The following is a 24,307-nucleotide window of genomic DNA, read 5'->3' on the forward strand; positions in this document are numbered from 1 at the left end:
AATGTAAGTATTTTCACATATCTGTAATCTAGAAGAAGCTGTCATCTGAAATATCGAGATAGATTTCTTCATATCGTGTGGGTTGTGAGGTGGAATACCTCATCAACCCTGGTGTCAGGGTTTGCCCACTAATCTGTCGAATCCAGAATCTGTCCAGTCCCACATAAGGGTATTTATTATTGCGCCGCCAAAGGCCTCCTGACATGGCTCATGTAATGATTACTCACTTACATCAGTAGTCATGCTAATAAGTACCTATAGTAGAACTAAAAACTAAGATCCAAATAACAAGTTGATTGATGAGTCCCAGCATATATGTTGCTATTACGGCTTCAACTGCATTTGATCATGAAGGATAAAGTATAACAAGTAAGTAGGTATACTAAACAATTCATGGATAATAATATAATATCTAATGATAGATGGCTTTAGCTAAGTAATATTTTATGACGAATTCTGTGAATTTGAGCTTATTCACTTGTCTTGTGTGGGTGGGTGTAACTTATGGTTATTACTATTTGCATTCTATCATTGTAAGATTTTAAATATTTTATTATCTGCTTTAGCAATAAAGCTGTACCTATTTAGATGAAGTCGTAAAGATCAATTCCCTTTCTTGATATGGTCGTGATTTCATGATGTGACTAGTCACGTGTATGCATGATACAAATACAGATCGGAATGTGGGGAGAATTCGTAGGAAGTATGTACGGATACGTCATCGTCACACGGATGTGGCGTTGTGGATGCAACCAATGAAGTTGCGGTCTCACGACGGTTCTCGATAGTGGCGAATGATGTTGGAGATTACATCTCCTATCATCAATCATATCATAAAATACCTAAAAGGATAATGTGTTAAATCTAACCGGATTCTGGTAATTTGACAGGCGAACTAGGCAAAAACAATTGGAATTGTTCTATAGAACAAAAATTCATTCTGAAGATAAAGAATGCCGTGTTTAGAATATCACTGGAGTCAATATGCATATAAAAGTTTGATCTCACTATAAGGAACCACGTAGTAGACCACATGCTCTAGTTGAAACGCGGGATAGGGCTACAACTAGTGGTGCCATGCATAAGTGTGACAATTTTATTTCGTCCCGACTAAATAGAACTCAGTCAAAAACAATAAAGCGGTCAAGGAACTTTCAATCAAGTAGGCATCCAAAAGTTTTCTTACTTTACAATCACACAACACGTTAGCAACAATGATGTCACTTGGTAATATAATCAAATAACTACACACGTCTGCGGCGCAGCCTGTGCCACGATAAAAATAAATAAACACCGTCCCGGACACTGTGTTTTCCCGCCGAACATAGTTTAAAAACCTCTTATAATAGACACGATCTATAAACTTTACATTCTCATGACTGGATTACGATAGCTAAGCAGGTTTAATGAATTCAGGAGCAAAAGCTTTTCGCTGTTATGGCTAGTCGGTAAATAAGTATTGCATATCAAAAGCTAACACTTAGAATTAACATTTAAAAAACACCGGTAGAAGAACCTTGGTGTCATACGGGAAACAGCGGCCGGCGTAGTGCCTACGCGAACACTTCGGATTCGCGGTAAACGCCAACAGGTTTTTTGTTGTAATATACATACAAGTGTCTATTTGTGTTTCGCTTTATAAAGCCGGCAGTGGCTGGTAAACAACATTGTAGTTCGGAAGCTTCACGATGATGGAGCGCGTATGTGTAACGGTGTTAGCCCTCGCGAGTGTAGTGACAGCAACCCCTCACGGGTATGGAGTGAAGGGCGGTGCCGCAGCCAAAGGTTTGTTTATAATTATAATGTTTATTTAAGTAGTCTGAGCTGATCACTTGTGATCATACGTTACATCATACCCATCTTAGAAATCGTATCAATTGTGTTTAAAAGTTGCCGTCTATAACTTGCAGCTCTAGCCAACTCATTAGGCATTAGCGCCGAGTTTATGTATGTATTTAAGAAATGATTTCGAACACATACCAACATTAAAACAATTTAACTTATTCTTTGCCAATGCTACCTATTCCTATTCGGGATAACAGTCGCGAGAATTGTGTATTTTAATTTTATTTAATAAAATACTTAATTTTGTAAGTAAATGCGTTGATGCCTATACGTTTTAGTCTCTAAGTACGTATATTTAGAGATATATACCTAACATTTTCGTTTGTTTTCTTTAAAGCTGGCGCGGCCGCAACAGCGGGTGCTTTCGGTGGGTTCGGTGATATCCCTGTCGCTCTTACTAAGGGCGGAGGATTCTCAGGCAGCTATTCTAACTCCGCATCATCAAGCTTTGCCGCCTCAAGCGCCAGTTCCAGTGCTAGCTCATTCAGCTACAGTGGGTCTGGTAGCCTAACAGGATTGCCCGTCGGAACAAAATGTACGGGTGGCTGTTCAACTGGAAGCGACATTTCGGGTCTACAAGGGTCTGGCAACACCGGAATTGGACAAACCTACAGTGGAGCTAACGCCGGAGCTACGGCTGGATCAGTCGCCGTGCCCGGCTCATATGGTGCACACAACACACCATGTACTAGTGGTGACTGCTCGAACACAAAACCAGTTTGTGAAGGATCTAGCTGTGGTGTAGGCACAGCTGCCGATAAAAAATGCGCATCCGGTGACTGTGCTTCAAGCACTCAACCAAATGAAGACGGATCCAATGATATACCAGTCTTTACAAGTGGAGCTGCAAAACCATCGTCTTACGATACTACAGTATCTGGATCGGGTACTGGATGTACTTCTGGAAGCTGTGGCCAAAAGACTGCATCAGCCTCTAAGGTATCATCATCGTCTTATGCGTCATCAGATGCTATTCCTAGCGCAACAGCTGCAATCGACAATAAACCTTCCACTTCGTTATTGACTCCTAAAGTTGATGGGCCTTGCACAGCACCCAACTGCGGTTCATACTCTGATGACGCTTATGACAAGGATAAACCATCTAGCTACAATGTTCCCGCCCATACAGTAGGTTCTGACAGTAAAGTCCCATGCACATCTGGTAATTGTGGAAATGATCAAACAAATAACTGTGCATTCGGAAACTGCGCAGGTCAACCATCAAATTCAGCTGTTTCTTCTGCTAAATCTCCAAGTAACTCAAGAGGAGACTTGCCAGATTTTGTACCATTAGTACCAACACAATCATCTGGAATACCTGCAACTTCTCTGTCGAACAGTCCAAGCTATTCTCTTTCTGGTCCTACGAAATCGCCATTTGTGAACGCTGCAACTGGTGTCAACGGCATTTCCGGATCAGTGGACACATCTAAATCCATCAGTGCTACTTCTGGAGCTTCGGATAAAATTCCTTACCACGGTGGATTCGGAGGACCTCCCGGTATTTTAAAACCGAATGAGTTCGGCGCTCCGTCAAAGATTCCTACATCGAACTATAATCCTGTTGCACCCCTTGGATCGGGCAGTCATCCAACTTTGTGTACTTCTGGCAACTGCAATTCACAACCTAATCCGTCCAACAAACCTATAACGCCAGCCAATTCTTATAATCCAACTGGCTGTACTTCTGGAAATTGTGGTGCTCAAACTTCGGCTACTGGGCCTCACTACAAACCTACGTCACCAACAGGGTCACTTACACCGACAGCTCCCTCAGGTTCATACAATCCTGGTTGTGCGTCTGGCAATTGTGGCTCTCAACCTGTTTCAACGGCCCCTCAATATGGACAAAATGGTTCCTATAAACCAACAGGCTCATATACTCCATCATCATCATACTCGCCAACTGGCTGTACTTCCGGAAACTGCGTTACTTCGTCGGTTCAAACTACACAACATGTGCAAAGTGGTTCATACAAACCCATTGGTTCTACAGGCTGTTTTTCTGGGAATTGTGGTCCCCAAGATGTCCCTTCCTCCCCTCAGTATGGATCTAGTGCTTTCCCCAAACCAATAACACCTACAGGATCATATACCCCAACTGTGCCTTCAGGGTCATACACACCTACAGGTTGTGTGGCTGGAAATTGTGGTACTCAACCAAACCCGTCATCTCCTCAGTATGAAACTAGCGGTTCTTACAAACCGACAGCGCCCACGGGTTCCTATACTCCATCGAGGCCTTCAGGATCGTATACGCCTACAGGCTGCTCGTCTGGAAATTGTGGCTCCCAACCTATATCATCATCTCCTCAGTATGGCCCAAGCGGCTCTAATCAGCCGACAGGACCCACAGGATCGTATACACCAACAGGCCCTTCTGGATCAGGTATACCTACTGGCTGCACTTCTGGAAATTGTGGTTCACAACCCATTCCATCGTCTCCGCAGTATGGACCCGTTGGTTCCTCTAAACCAATAGGACCTACAGGATCGTATGCTTCGACAGGATGCGATTCGGGTAAATGTGGTTCACAACCTACTCTATCGTCGTCTCAGCCTGGGCCAAGTGGCTCCTACAAACCAACAGCGCCCGCAGGATCATACACTCCATCAAGTCCTTCAGGATCATATACGCCTACAGGCTGCTCGTCTGGAAATTGTGGCTCCCAGCCAGTACCATCATCTCCCCAGTACGGACCAAGTGGGTCCTACAAGCCAACTGGACCCACAGGATCATACTCACCCACAGGCTGCACTTCAGGAAATTGTGGATCGCAACCTATTCCATCATCTCCGCAATATGGATCCACTGGTTCCTCTAAACCAACAGGACCTGCAGGATCGTTAGCTCCGACAGGCTGCGCTTCAGGAAATTGCGGGTCACAGCCGGCTCAAATCTTCCCTCAAATTGGTTCCTACAAACCTATAGGATCATATAATCCAACAACCTCAGGATCTTACACTCCAATAGGTTGTTCATCTGGAAATTGTGGATCCCAGCCACAAAATGGTTCATATAAACCGACAGCACCAACAGGGACATATGCCCCAACCGGCCCCACTGGATCATACACACCTTCCGGCTGCGCATCTGGAAACTGTGGAACAGAGCCTGGCCATAATACTCCAACATCTGCAGGATCCACGAGTTCGGGTGTTTCTGGCGGTCAATATAAACCAACTGGAGCTTCTTGCACCGGTGGAACATGTGGAACCTTTTCTCAGGATCAAAGCAGCTCGTCAAGTGGAGTTCAACACAAACCATCACATGGATTTGGCGGACCTCCGGGTTTATTAAAACCTAATGAATTCAACATACCTTCAAATGCTCCTGCTTCTCATTATAAACCAACGTCACCAACCAGTCAGGTTGGCATTAGTTCTACAGCACCTGTAGCATCTTACAATCCGGCACCATGCACTTCTGGAGCATGTGCAGTTCAACCTGGACACTCTACATCTCAGCATGGCCAAAGTAGTGTGTCAGGATCTCACTCAGTAGCTGGCGCTGCGGCTAGCGCTAATGCAGTTATTTACACCGGAGGTTTTGGTGGCCCGCCAGGTCTATTGAAACCCTACGATGATGGCAAATTGGTTATACCTCCGGGTTTTGGCGGAAAGGGTGCTCAAATTGGAGGCAATTTCGGGAGTGCTCCAGGTGCTATTCATTCATCATACGGCAAGTCATTAGATGGCGTTGGAGCAGAAGCAAATCTTGGAGCTGGAGCTCATGCGGGTGCTGTAGCGGGATCATCGGCTGGCGCTTACACTGGATCTGACCACCATGGCAATAACCACGCGGCTGGAGGGTGTAAAGGTGGCTGTGGGTCGGGTGGTACTACGGGTTTCGGACTCAACGGTGCTGTGGCCAAGAGCACAGCCAATGCAGTAAGCGGGGCCAGCGCCGGCGCGTACGGCGGCAGCTTTGCCAGTAGTTCGGCTTCAGCACACGCATCTGCGGGCGCCGCCACTAAAGGAGGTAAGCTAATAAACAAATGAAAGTTTAGATACTTACTAAACGTTAAAAATTGTGTGAAGTACTAGGACTTTGTAGGTTCTGATGAATAATATAGAGGTTCAAAAAGCTAACAAAAAAGTTATCTCGTTGGTATAATTGGATAATAACTTAATACATACGTTACAAAAAAATAACTAGAAAAAAATATCAGTGTTTATACCTAGGTACCAATTAAAGTCACAGCAAGTTTACGCATTCGTGTATGTGCTTATTACTTACATGAATAACATAGTACCTGAGTGAGTCAAAATTCAAATTCAAAAATATCTTTATTCAGTAGGTAACATAGTTACACTTTGAATCGTCAATTTTACATAACGAACGTCTCATCCGCCTAAAACTACTGCAGTACATAATATTGCTTGTGCCCTGCTAATTAATTTACCTACCTGATGGTTATTAGAAATTACTTAAAATACTTATTAAGTATTTAAATTATACAGTGCCAGGTGAACCGTATCATAGATACCTACAATTTCTCGTGAATGTGGGTTTCCTCACGATGCTTTCCTTCACCGCTGAGCACGTAATATGAACTTGAAAATCATTGGATTAGGCCCGAGCTAGATTCGAACCTGCGACCAGAGTCACGCGTTCTTCCAACTAGGCGGCTAATACCTAAACCAACCCATTTTCTTTAATAAATAAAATGTCTTTTGGTTTGTTTCAGGTTACGGCAAAAGATAAGATGACTTCACCATATCATTCGCCCACATACGTGAACCCAAGACTTATTAAGATGACATGATTAGAATAATGGTGTGACTCAAGTTGATGTAACTATTGCTACTTGTAATATAAACATTGTAAGATAATTGTAGCCATATACGTAGAGATACTGATTTATATTGTTAAGTATTTATACAATACTAAATTAATAGCTTTCTACTGAATTAATATAAGTAAATAGAACGTGAAAGCGCCTGTATTTTTTCTTTTATTTTCTGTCTATCACAATTATTTCAGTAAAAAAGTGTTTTTGAAGAGTAGAGTATACTTAATCAATAAATAACCGTAAAAAAAGTTATGCACGTTTCAGGCAATTGTTAAACTAGGTAGGCTAAAGCATAATTTACATTATCTTTGCCTGCCAGACCCATATTGTACCTCAGCTTCAGAGATTCATATACTGACGAGTACGAATACAATGTGTTATTCATATAAAAAGAAAAAAATAGGTACCTACCTATTTAATAAAAATTACACTCGGCATCATTATTCGGCAGAGGAAAAAAACACTTATGTAATCCTTTAGTAGGAGCCATATCGGGATAATTATCGCATCTAAAGGGGAATATGTTTCTTCATTACGACTATTATGTTAATTGCTATGATTACCATCATTAAGCGTGTCTTCTAAGGACATGATGTTGGTCGATATATCACTAGCTGTCCCATATATTTACTGATAATCATCCTTAGCTCATCTGTTGTGCACGACACGACCAGTAAGGAGTTTACGGATGCTATACACTATAAATTATTCATAAATAAATGTTACAAATATCTAATTACTAAATAACATAGTAGGTATATTATGTGTTATTCACTGGCTAGGTGTGGCTGGCAACGGTAAATAAAAATATGCTGTAAAAAATAACAATAACAGTAAATAGGATACTTAAATTATTCTTGTTATCTTATCTAGCCTAAAGTTCACTGCTGGGCAAACGCCTCCCTCCATTTCTTCCAGGACTCTCTTTTTGTCGCCAAGTTGATGTGGGGTTAGGCAGGTCACGTCTGTCAGATGCCTAACGACCTGTGGGCTAAGATCACCACAGAATGGTCTCCGAATAGAGACAGACGCAGGCGTGGCAGACCGAGGCGGAGCTGGCGCGACGACTTGGATGCTTTCTTGGAAGGCTGGCCGGAGGAAGCACTTAAATTATTATCATAGATTAATAATTAAATCAAGGTAACAACATATTAGGTCCATAAATGTTTATTTTGGGGAATTCCGAAATGTACAGTAAATAGATACGGTGGACTGTTCACCATGTCGTTAGGTTCGTCATATCCACGTTACGACTTTGTATCAAAAGTGGGTACAAGTTATCTTAAGATAATTTGGAGCTCTGGCGTCTCCGTTAGGATTACATGCGTGAGTTTTACTTTTGTAAAGTGTACCTATACATTTATTTTTTCATCTTAGTAACAGCTTCCGACATAGAAAAGTGACCAGTCATTCATTCTCCGAAATAATATAGCTACTTAATGCATTTATTCATTTCGCTCTTTATTATTATAATGTAATGCTTTGTTTGGAACAGAGCAAAATAGTTATGACGAATACAATGACTGTTCATCGGTGAGGAGTGAGCATCGACCAGTACCGCGTAAAAACCTGACCTTCAGAAATAGTGTGCGTCAAGCTAGCGGCCTCAAAAAAAAAATGGGCACGAAAAAATAATTTGACCATACCAAAAAATAGTACTCTTATTGAAAAAAATAGTACCTGTTGTAAAAAAATTAGTACCATCACGGTTCTGGATTTATAGCCATGTTTTATTGCACTTGCTAGCTTGACGGTGAGCGAAATTTGGCGAGAGTTAACGACAAGGTCTTTCGCTTTGATTTAAACGCCAAAAAATAGTACCGAAATAGTACTCACCCCCTGCAAAATACCGAAAGTAGTACTTCAACGGTTCCAAAGTTATAAAGGCAGTTCTTTGATCCCGCTAGCTTGACGTTTTGAAAATACCTATTATCTGGGGAATGCTTGCATACTTCAGTTTGTAACTAATGTCAATAAACTCGTATGAAATAGTACTCCCTACCATCATAATTTGGACCTGATTCTCTTTGTAGAAATATGTCAAAAAGTCATTATAACCTATGTCATACATTTATCAAGACAAGTACAGTCGCGAACAAAATTATTACACATGGTCAAGAATGTTGTCAGATTTTAGTATTTTTCCCCATTTTTGGGTAAAAATTGGTGAAGTGCCAGGGTTGTCAGATGAAAGTAATATCATTGTTGAAACTCTTTGAGTTATTCTACAAATACTGCAAATTGTTTATTAACAAACACTTCGATCCGTAACAAATTCAACATGAAGGTATAAATTATAAAATAAAACAGCAGATTAAAAATGTATTATGATGTATTAAAATCACAGATTGTTTTCGATAAGAACTAGACCCATGCAGCCATTTTCTATTAAAATTTGTGCATATGGGTGTATGCAATAGGAATTTTTTGTAATAGCAGCACTCTGAAGTGCAAAGAAATGGTAGGGTAGACCTCAAAAATGGCAATACTTACGAATAAATTGTGAGGTTATGTAATTGTCTACGTGACTGTATCAACAACAAATGTATGGCATAGGTTATGATGATTTTTTAACATTTCTACAAAGAGAATCGGATCAAAATTATGATGGTAGGGAGTACTATTTCATACGAGTTTATTGACATTAGTTACATACTGAAGTATGCAAGCATTCCCCAGATAATAGGTATTTTCAAAACGTCAAGCTAGCGGGATCAAAGAACTGCCTTTATAACTTTGGAACCGTTGAAGTACTACTTTCGGTATTTTGCAGGGGGTGAGTACTATTTCGGTACTATTTTTTGGCGTTTAAATCAAAGCGAAAGACCTTGTCGTTAACTCTCGCCAAATTTCGCTCACCGTCAAGCTAGCAAGTGCAATAAAACATGGCTATAAATCCAGAACCGTGATGGTACTAATTTTTTTACAACAGGTACTATTTTTTTCAATAAGAGTACTATTTTTTGGTATGGTCAAATTATTTTTTCGTGCCCATTTTTTTTTTGAGGCCGCTAGCTTGACGCACACCAGAAATACCTCAAAATCAAATTGCTCATTGAAATAATAAGTACTTACTTAACTAAGTAATTAATATGCAAAGCGACTAACATGTTTAAAAAGTCGCAGAATAATAACGAGACTAAGGATATTAAAATAGTTATTATATTCAGGATATACTATAGGTACATGTATGTACTATGAACGACCTCCGTAGCCCAGTGGTTGAGCGTTGGGCTCACGATCCGGAGGTCCTGGGTTCGATTCCCGGTGGGGACATATCACAAAAATTACTTCGTGGTCCCTAGTTTGGTTAGGATTTTACAGGTTGATCACCTGATTGTCCGAAAGTAAGATGATCCGGGCTTCGGAAGGCACGTTAAGCCGTTGGTCCCGGTTACAACTTACTGATGTAAGTAGTCGTTACATGAGCCACGTCAGGGGCCTTTGGCGGCTCAATAGTAATCATGACACCAGGGTTGATGAGGTTGGTACTCCACCCCACAACCCACACGATAGAAGAAGGGTATACTTAGTAGGTACTCGCGCATACTACCTAAAGTTTGTAATAAATAACCTCTTGATTAAAAGATTAAAGTTACTACTTCTTTGTTGAATTTAGGGTAAAAAAGTATTCACCTGCTTATCGGCCTCCGTGGTCTAGTGGTTGCGCGTTGGCTTCACGATCCGGAAATCCCGAGTTCGAATCTCGGTGGGGACATATCACAAAAGTCACTTCGTGATTCCTAGTTTGGTTAGGTCATTGCAGGCTGATCAACCGATTGTCCATAAGTAAGATGATCCGTACGTCGGAGGTTTAGCAATCGATCGCGATTACTAAGTATTTACTTAAATACGTATAAGTATATATACTAATAATACTTCAGCGGCTTAATAGTAACCCTGACACCAGAATTGATGAGATCGGTCATTGATCTCACAAACCACACGAAGGAAAAACTTAAGATTAAGTCGTATTCTAACATGAAGGACCGTCTATTTTTCCTAAAATGTGGGTAATCTACCACTGTAAATTACCTACCAACTTTAGGACTTCTATACCCAATATGAATGCAAGATGTGTCTAATGACTGTGTTCTGACTTATAGGGATTACAAGTGTGATTAACATCAGTATCAACGATGGCTAATATCCATGTTCATCAACTATTAGATTTATCGTGCATCAAATTTGAAATCAGAACTACTTGATTAGGTACTTTATTGTAAGTACCTACTTATTGTTTCTTACAGGAAATACTTTCTTGAGTTTTGTTTTGATTCTCCCGTGGTCAATACAACAATAAAGTACTTGGCTACTTAGTTCTAAATTCAAAATGGGATAACTAGGTTCAAGATAAATTATAAAATTCTAATTACACATTAAAAAGAGATCTAAATCTAAAGAAAAATATTTTCTTATTTTCTATTTAAATTATTTATGAATTTTAATAAATAAAAATGAACTTAATAATAAGTGCGACATTTTGTCACGTTTTCTATGACGTCACAGTTTGCTTTTTCATACAAATTCTATACTTACTTAGTAATTTCGTGTGTTGACGTTAAATAAAAAGGATCTGATTTGACTAGTTGGAAACTAAAAATAATATTTGCCGCTTGCCGTGAGACAATACAAGCACTGAACATCACGTTGGCATTTACTAGTCGCCGTTATTCGTCTATAAAGTTTGTTATTGTGATAATATAAGTTCTTTTCATTTTAAATTAAAGTCGTGGCACAAAGACGGTTGTAAATTCACACACATAACAATACATTGGATTATGAGCTAAGAAGTTCATCGCTCCTCGCCCACTCATACACAAAGGATAGTCAGGGCCACTCGTTATCACTTTACATATCTACACGAATCTACATACCAATGATGTGAACTATAAGCTAGGTTCATCGAAAATTATGTATTAAGTATAGATACTAATTCTATAGGTTCAACTCGTTCAACCAATTATATATTTTTCACAGTTTCAACAAATTCGCTGCTTTTTTGTAAAGCCACTTTTTTGCCTATCATTTTTAATTTCTGCGCGGCCACGGCTCAAGATAAACAAATCCAAGTTTTATAAAAACGAAACTTAATCGATTTGGATTTATCATACCTCTAGATAGGTACCTCAGAGTATACCTCTATTATTATAAATTATATTGAATAAAAAAAGATGAAATATTATTTTCTGGTGTCGCTCAATAAAAATACAATGTAGTTACTTAATTAGGAATCGTTTATCATGATCTCGGATTACCGTGAACCTAATCGAAAAACTTCGTTTTAAATCTTGTTAAACAAGTCTTTACTATTCCTACATAACATACCTACTTTTGTGTAGGTTGATTGAGGGAAGGCCTGTGCCTAGCAGTGGGTTGTGTATATGCTGTTTATGTTTATGCACGTGTCTTACTTATTAGATAAATAGCTCTATAAATATAAACCAATTCAAACTGTATCCGGGACAGGCGCCTAAGGAATACCACCTTAGGCATATCAATATCTTAGGAATGTATGATTATGATATGGTAAACGATGCGATTTATGTCTGTCATGTACTTTGTAATTCATGATGCTCGGTACGATGACCGCGGGGTAACCTTCCTTGCCATTATAATATGATTATAATGTTAAAAAAGCCTTTTAGTTACACGTGACGATGTTCCGCGAGGTCGCCCAGATATATTTGCACGTGTGTACCATTTTGCGTTGGTTGTACCTTGTACCTCTGTACCCAATAAGGGCCTTTCCAGGCTAAGTTTCCCCAAAGCAATATAGATGGCGTTGTACAGATTTAACATGTTAAAAGGTTGGCCATTGCTATTCAGCGCGGTAATGCGGAGAGCGTTATGGGCACCTTTGTACCGGGAACGGTCAGGGGCGGGTTTTTTATGGACTAAGTTTTTTTTTTTATAATTTTATTGATAAATTGTATATTTAGTATAAATAAAGATTTGACTAATAAATTATATTTTTATTATATTAATGTATTTTTAAAACTGTGCCTATACCTCTAAGAATTTATTCATGGTTTGATATTTAGTATTATTATTGTTCCGTTTATTGAAGCATCAAAAAGTGAAGCTACATCCACAATTTCGGTACCTACTCGCCCAACTGGGCACCCTCAGACCAGTTGTCTTAAATTTTGTACCGAGTGAGAGCCTTCAGCGCTCCCCATTCGTCCGGCCAAGTAATTAATGGCATCTGCGGCAAATATACAATAAGTCACGTCAAAAAAAGGTACCTACTTATAAGCAGATGAGTAACCGTTTAACACGCAAACGCACATGATTTTAGTCATAAAAAATGAAGTTAAGTATCTTACGATTATGCAAAAAACAGTGACGTATCATCATGGAGTAACTAATATACTTACTACGTAAGTATTGCGAATTATGCAAAAAACAGTTACTTACTGAGGAAAGAATTTATAAGATAAATAACTAGCCAAAAACATGTTGTACTTACTTATGTGACTCATAGGTGTAGTTTTTTTTTTTTTTTTTTTTTTTTTTTTTTTTTTTTTTTTTTTTTTTTTTTTTTTTTTTTTTTTGACGTGACTTATTGTAGATTTGCCGCAGATGGCATTAACTACTTGGCCGGACAAATGGGGAGCGCTGAAGGCTCTCACCCGGTACAACGTTTAAGACAACAGGCCTGAGGGTGCCCAGTTGGGCGCGAACCTCGGCTCAGGGCGTCGTCTGAGAGGAAAAATATTTGAAAGAATTAATCGACCCTAGTGGGTCGATAGCGATAAGCGCTGAATGAGGGAAATCGTCGACCACGCCGGCGGGGTCGGTATCGGGGACCTGAAGTGTTTGGTGTCGCGAGCTGATTGGCTGCCTCTATGGCTAGAGTAATCGAGTCGTCGGGATCGTATATTACGTCCTTCGGACGCCGATACTTTTCAGTACCGTCCCTAAGCGGAATGTACTCGGAAGCCGCAACTACCAGGGGATTTGGGTGGTGCGGAGCAGAATCGAAAAAACGTTTGGAAGCTAATTTGAGCCATTGGGCAATGGTTGGCAGACCTAGGTCAATGTGCAGATTTTCATTGCGAAGGAACCACGGAGCTCCCGTGGCTTTCCGCATGAAACGATTTTGTATTACTTGTAGACGGTGAATTTGAGAGGGGCTCGCGTGAGCGAAAACTACCCCTGCATAGGTCATGATCGGACGGATGCAAGTCGTGTAGATTTTCACCTTATTCCTAAGGGACAATTTACTTCGCTTGTTAAGGAGACAATGAAGACGGCCCATTACAAACGCGGCGCGATCGCGCACTTGTTTGATATGGGCCTTGAAAGTAAGACGTCTATCTAAGACTACGCCGAGATATTTGACTTGCTCCTCCCAAGGGATCGGCTTGCCAAACATCGTGATGACTTTAAGTTGACGGCGTGACCGTGGCGTGTTATAATAGCCCTTTGAAAAGTACACCGCTGCACTTTTCTCCGGGTTTACCTCGATTCTCCATTTGCGAAACCACTTGCCCAAGGCATTGGCCGCGCGTTGGAGGATTCCGGTCATCATAACTCGACCACGGCACGAAGAATAGATGGCTGTATCATCCGCAAATAAAGCTAATTCGGTATTAGGGGATTTGGGAATGTCACTAGTATATAATGAAAATAGTAAAGGGGAGAGGACGGAGCCTTGTGGGACTCCGGCATGTATCGGGTGCGGTGACGAGAGCGTCCCCTCCACGCGGTAGCGAAAGGTTCGATTTGAGAGGAAGTCTCGTATGATGTGCACGAGACGGTCTGGCACTCCCAGTGAATAAAGCTTGTAGATCAAGCCGTTGTGCCAGACTTTGTCGAACGCTTACTCATAGGTGTAGTATAGGCAACAATTAACACTAAAACAGTCATCAAATACTGTAAACCTATTTACCTATAATTTTATGGTTCCGCAGCCAAATGATAAAAATGGAATCCTTATGGATTCGTCATGCCTGTCTGTCCGTCCGACCGTCAGTCCTCTTCCATATGTCTCAGCCACTTTTTTCCGAAACTATAAGAGCTATACTGTTGAGACTTAGTAAGTAGATATTCTGTGAACCGCATTAATATTTTTACACAAAAATTAGAAAATAAAAACAATAAAATTTTAGGGGTTGTCCACACTTAGAACTGACAAAAATTTCTTTTTTGTATAAGGGATAAGGATAGGTCTTCAAAAATGATTTCAGGATTTTAATGTCATTTTTTTATTTCAAAAAATTTGCCGTGGAAGACGCACAAACAAACAGGACACACACACTTTCACATTTATAATATCACTATAGATAAACTACACTAACCCTCTAAATTCAGTGATTTGTCGTTCCCGAAAATGTTCCCAAAGTGGGAATCTTCTTCTTTTATCGGTTCATGAGGTTGGTACTCCACCCCACAACCCACACGATAGAAGAAGAAGGACACTGGCTGCTAATTTTTCGTTTAAATTGTTCTTTCTTGTACTTTGATCCTATCTGGCTAGGTAATAAAGCTGTTTTTACACAACATCACTGCTCTGAAATGACAGTTAAGTACTTCTCCGTCATATTCATCCCATTATCATAATTACTACATTATCTCTACTATCATGGTATTAATATTGACGGATGACCGTATTATATATACGTCATTGGGTCAATCGTCATAATACTATAGAATGTGGGACTTTCCAATCGACGTTCCCCAAACACACGATAGATGGTGTTGTTCACTTTTAACGTGGTAATTAACTTTTTTCTCATTGCTGGAGTACATCATACTTATTCAAAAATGTAATGTAATGGCAGAAGTATATATATAAAACTAATTGTAGCTTGATATTTTAATCACATTTTATATAGAAAGATGTTGCTACCTAGACGTGGCCGCTTACTATGGGTCTCGTGAGTAGGCTCGGTGTCGCTCAGCGGGCAATGGAGAGAGCTATGCTCGGTATTTCCCTGCTCGATCGAATCAGAAATGAGGAGATCCGCAGGAGAATTAAAGTCACCGACATAGCTCGGAGAATTGCCAAGCTGAAGTGGCAGGACACATAGCGAGGAGAACCGATGGCCGCTGGGGCGGAAAGGTTCTAGAATGGCGACCACGTGTGGGACGACGTTCAGTGGGTAGGCCCGCTACAAGGTGGACCGACGATCTGGTGAAGGTCGCGGGAAGCCGCTGGATGCGGGCAGCGCAGGACCGATCGTCGTGGAGATCCTTGGGGGAGGCCCATGCCCAGCAGTGGGCGTCGTACGGCTGATGATGATGATGTTGCTACCTATATTGTTTTTTGTTATTTAGATCAGAATAATAATGGGTGGAAGTTGAAATTGTGCCTTGGTGTAATAAAAAGGGTCTTCATTTATACCCAAAAACAAAGATAAAAGATGCATATGTCTGTTATCCATGAAATGAGAAGTTTAATCAAAGAAAAAACTTAACAACGCCATCTATCGTGTTTATGGGGAACGCCGATTTGAAAGTTTCTCATTGTTATGGTAATCTCATAAATTGGCTTGGCTTACCTTTTGAGCTGCGTAAGTAAGCAGGGATTTACTTTGGGTCTGCTATAATAGTATCATATAATAGGTACTTCATCACCCCTTAGCATTATCCCGTTTTCCACAGGGTCCTCTTACCTAACCTGAAGATTAGCCAAGTCCGGTTTTTTACAGAAGCGACTGCCTGTCTGACCTTCCAACCCGCGAAGGGAAAACCAGCCCAATACAGGTTAGGTCACATACCTCCGAAAATGCATTTTTAGGGAATGTGGGTTTCCTCACGATGTTTTCTTTCACCGCTGAGCACGTGATAATCAGTTATGATCCAAACATGAATCCGAACATAAATTCGACAATTATTGGTTTCGGCCTGTGCTGGATTCGAACCTGCGACCACAAAGTGACATAAAATAATACTTATAATTACTTACTTAAGAAAAAAAAATATAATCAATACCTACTTACATATACTTTTCTGAACCCAAATTTCTCGTACGTAACATAAAGTTAAGCTATGAAATACATAAATGTCAATAACCACATACTTATTAATAATTTAATTTAAAATGTACGAAGAGAGTTTAACTACTGAGCCATTGTGACTCGTGTTATACCTACTACCTTGCCTTTTTTAAGAGTTCGTGTGTGAATCTTGTGTGACCAGCTTCTTAAAAGCTATAAAATCTTAAAGTTCAATATAATGTCTCAATTGACCAACTGGCGGTAATTTTTCATTTGGCCAATGACTTTATTTGACCATATTTATCGTTATGATTGTACCATGTTTCTGCAGAATACCCACGCCCCACAATGTATGGTACGCAATAAATCAATAAAGACTCCTGAATTACATAAGATTTTTTGTAAAGTGCATATACAGGGTGTTAGTGACACTAACGAAAACTTTAAGGGATGATTCAGAGGCTGATTCTGAGTTGGCATTAAGTGGATTTTTCCGGAACTGAAACTAATTTAAAAAAACTAAAATTTACATGAATTTTCCGATAGGAAATTCTATTTGATATCAACTCAGAATCATGGCCTGAATCATCCTTCAAAGTTTTCGTTATGGCGTCACTAGCACCCATACGTACCCGGCTATTGTACGTACTTGTACGGGGTGTATGTGACATCGTAACCAACACTGAGGGGGATGATTCAGACCATTATTCGGAGTTAATATCGAGTGGAAGAATTTTCCATAGCAAAAATATTGCATTGTAAATAATTTAAAAAACACAAAAACAATCATGAGTTTTGCGACAGAAAATTCACTTCACTTCAATTCACAAGCACCCTGTATAAATAATATAGTGAGTCTGACTATAATGGAAGAGACCTGTAAAGTTAAGTGCCTATAGGGTCATTAGTTGCGAGATTCTTCCTGATTCGAAAAGCACATAAAACTTATTATCCTGAGTAATAAAACATCTGATCAACGAAGCTGATCATAAGCTGTGTATAAAAACTCTACATCAACGATGTTATTGCAGTTGCAAAAAAGTTGTTTAAAATTGACAGCCTTCAGCCGTCGTCAAGATGGGATATTAGCGAGAAGCTGACACCAGCCTACAGTACACAAGAATACTTACGTGCACCATACTTGTCCCAGGTGCAGGAATTTATGTCATCCAGTATAGGGGAGTCTAAAAGGCAGTTTATCTAAAAAAGCAATATTTCTCTTTAACATTTTATTTTCTTCACCATTCCTACATGAGGAACGCGATGACGATCCCAGCCGCCACCAGGGTCGTCGGAGGGATCAACCCCCATAGTAAAAATAAAAACCCACCTACCACTACACAGGTGCTGTTAATTGATTTCGTGTGGGTTCAGTGGAGTAATTCTGTACCCACACGAAATCAATTAAGTAAATTACACGACCGCTAATTTCGGAAGTTTCCCGCATCTTTTTCTTTTTAACATTGCGCACTTACTTTTATATGCTGAAATGTCAAATTGCAAGTGACAAAATGTCGCATGTATTATATCACATTTTATTTAAATTCATAAATAAGTAAAGTAAATAGAATTTAGAAAAGGCTTTTTGTCACCTTTAGATCCGTCTTTATTTAGTAATCAGAATTTCATAATTTATCTTTGACCTAGGAAACTACCCAATTCTACAATAAGTCACGTCAAAAAGCAGTTCAAAAATGTTTATCCACTGAAAGTCTTCAAACATCAAATTACCACCATAATTTTATCGTTCACTAGTCTTCGAATTTGAAGGTTTCTATTTACTAAATAATTACTTTATTCTCCTTCTTGGGTTGTGTGGCCAGTAAACGACCAACAACCCTGGTATCAGAGTTAGTATTGAGTCGCCAAAAGCCCCTTAACATGATTTATGTACATTTATTTACCGCTTAAAGTGCAACCGGAGAGACAAATTAAATATTAACATAACCTTCTGAAAGTTGACAAGTTTAATGGCTGCAATCGCGATGCAATTTTGTAGTGCCAACATATTGCATTATTTATTTGTCAAAAACTTATGCGATGCCATTAAAATGCATAATTAGCATAGATAATTATTTAAAGCAGAGACACTTATGTATTATTTTAAAATAGCATCACATTGGAATAGCACTAAACGTTTTCGCATTAATGAGTTTGTCAGAAAATATATATTTATTTGGACTAGATTTTTACGACTTCACTGACATCGCATGGGTACATGAATATGTTTGACGGGCTCAATAATAACCCTGTCAGGGTTGCTGAGATTGCTGAGAGCCACCTCACAACCCACACAATATAAGTTGATATATGTTGTTCTGCTTTATGTAAAAATAACAGGCATAATACTAAATAGGTATTTATTATGAGATGTAAATGAATACAATAGGATACGCAATACGAAAGTCCCCCACACACACACACAATTCGGTGACTCGAAGCTATAATTTTACCCCTGTGCTGTCATCATAAACATATCGTCTGCAAGCTTTATTCATGTTGCATCGTTACGCAAACAATATTTGGGAGAGTTGTATAAATTGCAAACTAAAATATACAATAATTACTATTAATTTAGTATAAATTTACCCTTAAAGTCGAAAGACCATTCGTCTTTTAAAATCCAAAACCCTTGTTTAACTATTGTGTCTGGAAATATCGGCGTTAAGAGGTTAAGGCAATTTTCACTATCCCAGGTGGCTCGACCATAATATATGGCAATACGCACCACCATTGGCCTAATAGAAAGCTCGGTGAAGCGTAGTTATTCAGCTCATCTATGATGAATGTGTCTCTGACTAGTCCAATTGGGACTTTAGTCGTGAGCTTCTTGTAGTTCTAGTTATACCTATTGAATTAGATGTAACTATTCTCATAAACACTTATTCTATATGGCAACATTTTGTCTATTCATTCCGTGATTCGATTGACATCTGTCATCTGTTCTCTTTTCTACTTTCCGGTTAACATGTTTGTCTGGTGAACGTTAATACTGTAACGAATCCAAATTTATATTAGTAATTAATAATTAATCTGAAACTGTAATCTGCAAATATTATTTATTGTGAACGTATTGTTGTGCCTCTGATCATATTTAAGTAACACAAAGATTGTTAATAAATCGCTGTCACACGAACCTCGTTGTTTTAATAGGTTATGCTACCAGACACGTAAAAGCACAAGCGATATTTATATGATCAGTAAACTACTTGTGATATGGAGGAATTACAATCTGGAAATACAAATTCATCACATGTAAGTAACATGTCTTTCGAAAGGCTCCGAGGCGTCGAAAATTTCCAAACATGGAAATTTGCTATGCGCATGGCGCTCACTTTGGAAAATCTTTGGGACTGTGTGACTGCAGATACAGAAAGCGTGGATGCTGCGCGCGATGGAAAAGCGCTTGCGCGCATCTGCTTAGGGATTATGCCCTGTTGCTACCAATATGTACGTGATATAAAAACCAGTAAGAAAGCTTGGGAGACATTAAGTGGAATTTTTGAAGATAAGGGCTTATACAGACGTGTGCTGCTTCTGCGTCAGCTTCACAAGACTGAGTCATCTCAGTTTGCTAGTATGTCAGAATACATAGAATTTGTGATGGGCTTGGTACATCAGCTTGCCGATATAGGGAAGATTATACCAGACAAGGAGGTTTCTGAATTGCTTCTCAGCGGCTTAGGCCATGAATATGATGCACTTGTTTCAAGCTTGGAGACTGCTTCTATGACTAAGGACTTAACCAGTGAACTGGTGCGCAGTAGACTTATGCAGGAGGAAGTCAGGAAGAAAACTTCAACTGATGGATCGACGAGTGCTGCATTTATTTCTAAAAGTGTACGGAGGACCAGTATAACTTGTACATTCTGCAAGCGTGTCGGCCACGTGGCGTCCAAATGCTTTAAGTTAAAGAAGCTGAAGAAGAAAGAAAAGGACTCGGAGCAGACATTCTTCGCGTCGGCCTTCTTAGCCACTCATGATCAACAATGGATAGTTGACAGTGGAGCTTCAAACCACATGTGTCGTGACAAGAGTTTATACAAAAATCTTAGAGACTGTAATAATAATATTACTATTGCTAACAATAGTACACTACCTTGTAAAGGAGTAGGTGACATTTCTCTAGATAATTCGGTAAGAAACCTTAAAGATGTTTTATATATTCCTGGTATTTCTGCCAATCTCTTGTCAGTAAGTAAATTGGTTAAGCAAGGGCTCACAATTACTTTCAATAATAAGGGTTGTTACATTTATAAATATTGTAAGATGGAAGGTAAGCCTATAGCTACAGCTTCAAACTATCGGGGTATTTACAAACTAAATGTTGGTGTAGGTGAAAAATCTTCACATAAGGAACACTACGCTCATGTGTACTAGGCATGAACCAGAGAGTGTCACAGATGCAGCTAGGTCAAATGTGTCAGCTGAATTATGGCATAAAAGGTTGGGCCACTTGAACGTGAATGATATGAATATTCTTAAAAATGGTGCTTCAATTGGTGTTTGTTTTCAGCCTACTAATCATAATCAAGATTGTATAGCATGCTTGGAAGGCAAAATGCCAGCTAAGCCATATCCAGTTGGTGAAGCAAAGCGTGCTACGCAGCCATTGCAGCTCATCCATTCTGATGTTTGTGGACCAATGCCGGAGGCCAGCTGGGGAGGGGCGAAGTATTTCGTCACCTTCACTGACGACTACACCCGAAGAAGTTTTGTGTACCTGATTAGGAATAAAAATGAGGTAATGTCTAATTTTATTTATTTTAAGAAGCTTGTAGAAAAACAGTTGGGCTCTTCTATAAAAGTGTTGCGTTCAGATAATGGGGGTGAATATACTGGTGCTAAATTTCAAGAATACCTAAAAAGTCAGGGTATCATTCATCAAACATCGGTTCCATATTGTGCTCAGCAGAATGGTGTCTCGGAACGATTGAACCGAACACTTGTTGAAAAGGCAAGGTGTATGTTACAGGAAGCAGGTCTCTGCAAACGATATTGGGGAGAGGCTTTAATGACAGCTGTTTACCTTAAAAATAGGTGCCCTACTTCTGCTTTAGCAGGACTGACTCCGATGGAGAAGTGGACCGGGTCTGTTCCTGACCTTAGTCATCTCCATGTGTTTGGCTGTATTGCATATTCCCTTGTGCCTGAGCAACATCGCCGTAAGCTTGATGTTAAAAGCAAACCGTATGTATTCGTAGGTTACAGTGAAACCTCAAAAGGTTTCAGACTGATGGACCCTCATAAACCAGGCAAAGTTTTAATATCTAGGAATGTAGTTTTTATAGAAAATAAATTTTATACCAAAGACACAAATTTTATTAATAATATGCAAACTAATGATTTTATTTATTATGATTATTTTAGTGATAAAATCTGTGATAATAGCATTAATAATTTTAATAATGAATCTAATAATGGAATAAATTCTGTAGGCAATATACAGGAATCTAGCCAGCAATCTGAGCCGACTCCTGGTATTGATTGTGAACTGAATTCTAGTCAATGTAATGTACTGAATATTAATGATAATTCTAGTCATACTTTAGGGCCGAATTCTAGTCATAATTCCATACAGAATTCCACTAATGATTCTTGTGTTACAGGTATTGAGGACGAGGAGTACTGCACGGGCAGTGAGACCGAATCCAACTCGGTGTGGTCGCCGCCTAATGATGGCTCGCGCTCTGAGCGCTTGAGCTCGTCTGGTGGGACTCCATCTCGAGGGGAAGCGTCGTCCGGTTCGCCGCCGCCTGCCGTCGTGCGGCCCGTTCGTTCTACTCGCTCTAAGCTGCCGCCAAAGTATGGTGACTATGAGGTAGACTATTCTCTTGTGGCTCAGGACATCACACTCGATGAGCCACTTACATATGAGGAGGCAATCTCAGGTCCTAACTCTGAGCATTGGCAGTCGGCAATGCAATCTGAATATAATTCTTTGATTGTAAACAAAGTATGGCGATTAGTTGATAGACCTTTAAATCAAAACATTGTTAAATGTAAGTGGGTCTATAAAACTAAGTATGACGCAGATGGCAAGTTTGATAAATTTAAAGCCAGACTTGTTGCACGGGGTTTTACTCAGGTTGAGGGGATAGACTACAATGAAACTTTTTCTCCTGTGGTTCGCCATTCAACTATGCGAATCTTATTTTCATTGGCTAATGAAATGAATTTAGATATTAGTCATATTGATGTTACTACTGCATTTTTACATGGGGACCTTACAGAGATAATCTATATGGAACAGCCCCCTGGTTTTGTTAATGACAACAAAAGTAAGGTATGTCTTTTAAAAAAGGGGATTTATGGTCTTAAACAGGCCAGCCGTATATGGAATTCGAAGGTTCATTGTCTTCTCTCTCAACATGGTTTTAAACAAAGTAAATGTGAACCCTGCGTCTATACCAATAGTAATAATAATGATCTGTGTATAATTGCATTGTACGTTGATGATTTTTATATATTTTCGAGTAGAAACAGCTCTTTAAAAGCCACATTATTACAATTGTTACAAGACAATTTTAATGTTAAGAATCTAGGTAATTTGAAAAGCTGCCTAGGTATTCGTGTGACTAGGGATAGAGTAAGAGGTATTTTAAAGCTTGACCAGTCAGAATATATAAAAAAGTTGCTCATTAGGTTTGGTATGGACAATTGTAAACCAGTATCTACTCCTATGACTGTAAACTTAAAATTGTATAAATGCGAAGTTGATCATTTATGTGATGATAAATATCACTATAGACAGCTATTGGGATGTCTCATGTACTTATCAGTCTGTACTAGGCCTGATATTTCCTATGCTTGTAGCATGTTAAGTCAGTTTAACAATAGCTTTGGTAAGGAACATTGGCTTGCTGCTAAACGCATTTTGCGTTACTTGGCATCTACGATTAACTATGGTTTGTTGTATACAAAAAATAGTAAATTGTGTTTGAATGCTTATGCTGACGCTGATTGGGCTAATGATCCTCTAGACCGTAAGTCTTATACGGGGTTTGTCATAAAGCTGGGAAATAATGTAGTACACTGGGAATCACGTAAGCAACGGTGTACAGCACTTTCTAGTACAGAAGCTGAGTATCTAGCAATCAGTGACGTTTGTAAAGACATAAGCTTTATTAAAAACTTCTTATCTGAGATTATGTTGAAACATATTATTGATGTAATTGTTTATAATGATAATCAAAGTGCACAGAAATTATTAAAGCTTAAGGAATATTGTCATAAACGAACGAAGCATATAGATTTAAGATACCACTATGTTAAAGAACTTGTTAAAGATAACATGATTTCTGTACAGTACATGCCGACAGATAAGATGATTGCTGATGTGTTAACTAAACCTCTAAACAGTGTGAAACATAAACAATTCATAAATGCTATGAACATTTGTATGTAATGCATGAATATTGTTGGTCTATTCTATTTGCTGTATTTGAGTATTGTATATCTTTCTCTTTTAATATTGTGCAATGTAGAGTGAACTAATATTCTGTTGTAATGTATGAGACTTTATATGATGATAGAGTCACTCATATCATTATGATGCATGTTATGTAGAGTCATATAGTATGTAGAGTCCTATATTTTTTTTTGAATTGTGTAAAGACGTGTTTCTTTGAGAAATAGAGGGGAAGTATTGAATTAGATGTAACTATTCTCATAAACACTTATTCTATATGGCAACATTTTGTCTATTCATTCCGTGAT

The 24,307-nt window shown here is 39.1% G+C and overlaps 1 protein-coding gene across 1 annotated transcript; it reads left to right on the forward strand.

Moving 5' to 3' along the window:
- Positions 1-1,640: 1,640 nt before the first annotated feature.
- Positions 1,641-6,794, forward strand: LOC126377535 (uncharacterized transmembrane protein DDB_G0289901-like). Its single transcript, XM_050025329.1, has 3 exons — positions 1,641-1,785; positions 2,183-5,827; positions 6,537-6,794. Exons 1-3 carry the CDS (start codon positions 1,689-1,691, stop codon positions 6,551-6,553), a joined length of 3,759 nt encoding a protein of 1,252 aa, XP_049881286.1. The 5' UTR covers positions 1,641-1,688; the 3' UTR covers positions 6,554-6,794.
- Positions 6,795-24,307: the final 17,513 nt, after the last annotated feature.

This window comes from Pectinophora gossypiella, chromosome 2 (genome assembly GCF_024362695.1).
Source record: "Pectinophora gossypiella chromosome 2, ilPecGoss1.1, whole genome shotgun sequence".
In the NCBI taxonomy this organism is placed as follows: domain Eukaryota; kingdom Metazoa; phylum Arthropoda; class Insecta; order Lepidoptera; family Gelechiidae; genus Pectinophora; species Pectinophora gossypiella.

Coding starts and splice junctions, on each gene's coding strand:
- LOC126377535 (XM_050025329.1), top strand. CDS start 1,689: ATGATGGAGCGCGTATGTGTAACGGTGTTAGCCCTCGCGAGTGTAGTG. Junction 1,786..2,182: donor GGGCGGTGCCGCAGCCAAAG/GTTTGTTTATAA, acceptor TTTTCTTTAAAG/CTGGCGCGGCCGCAACAGCG.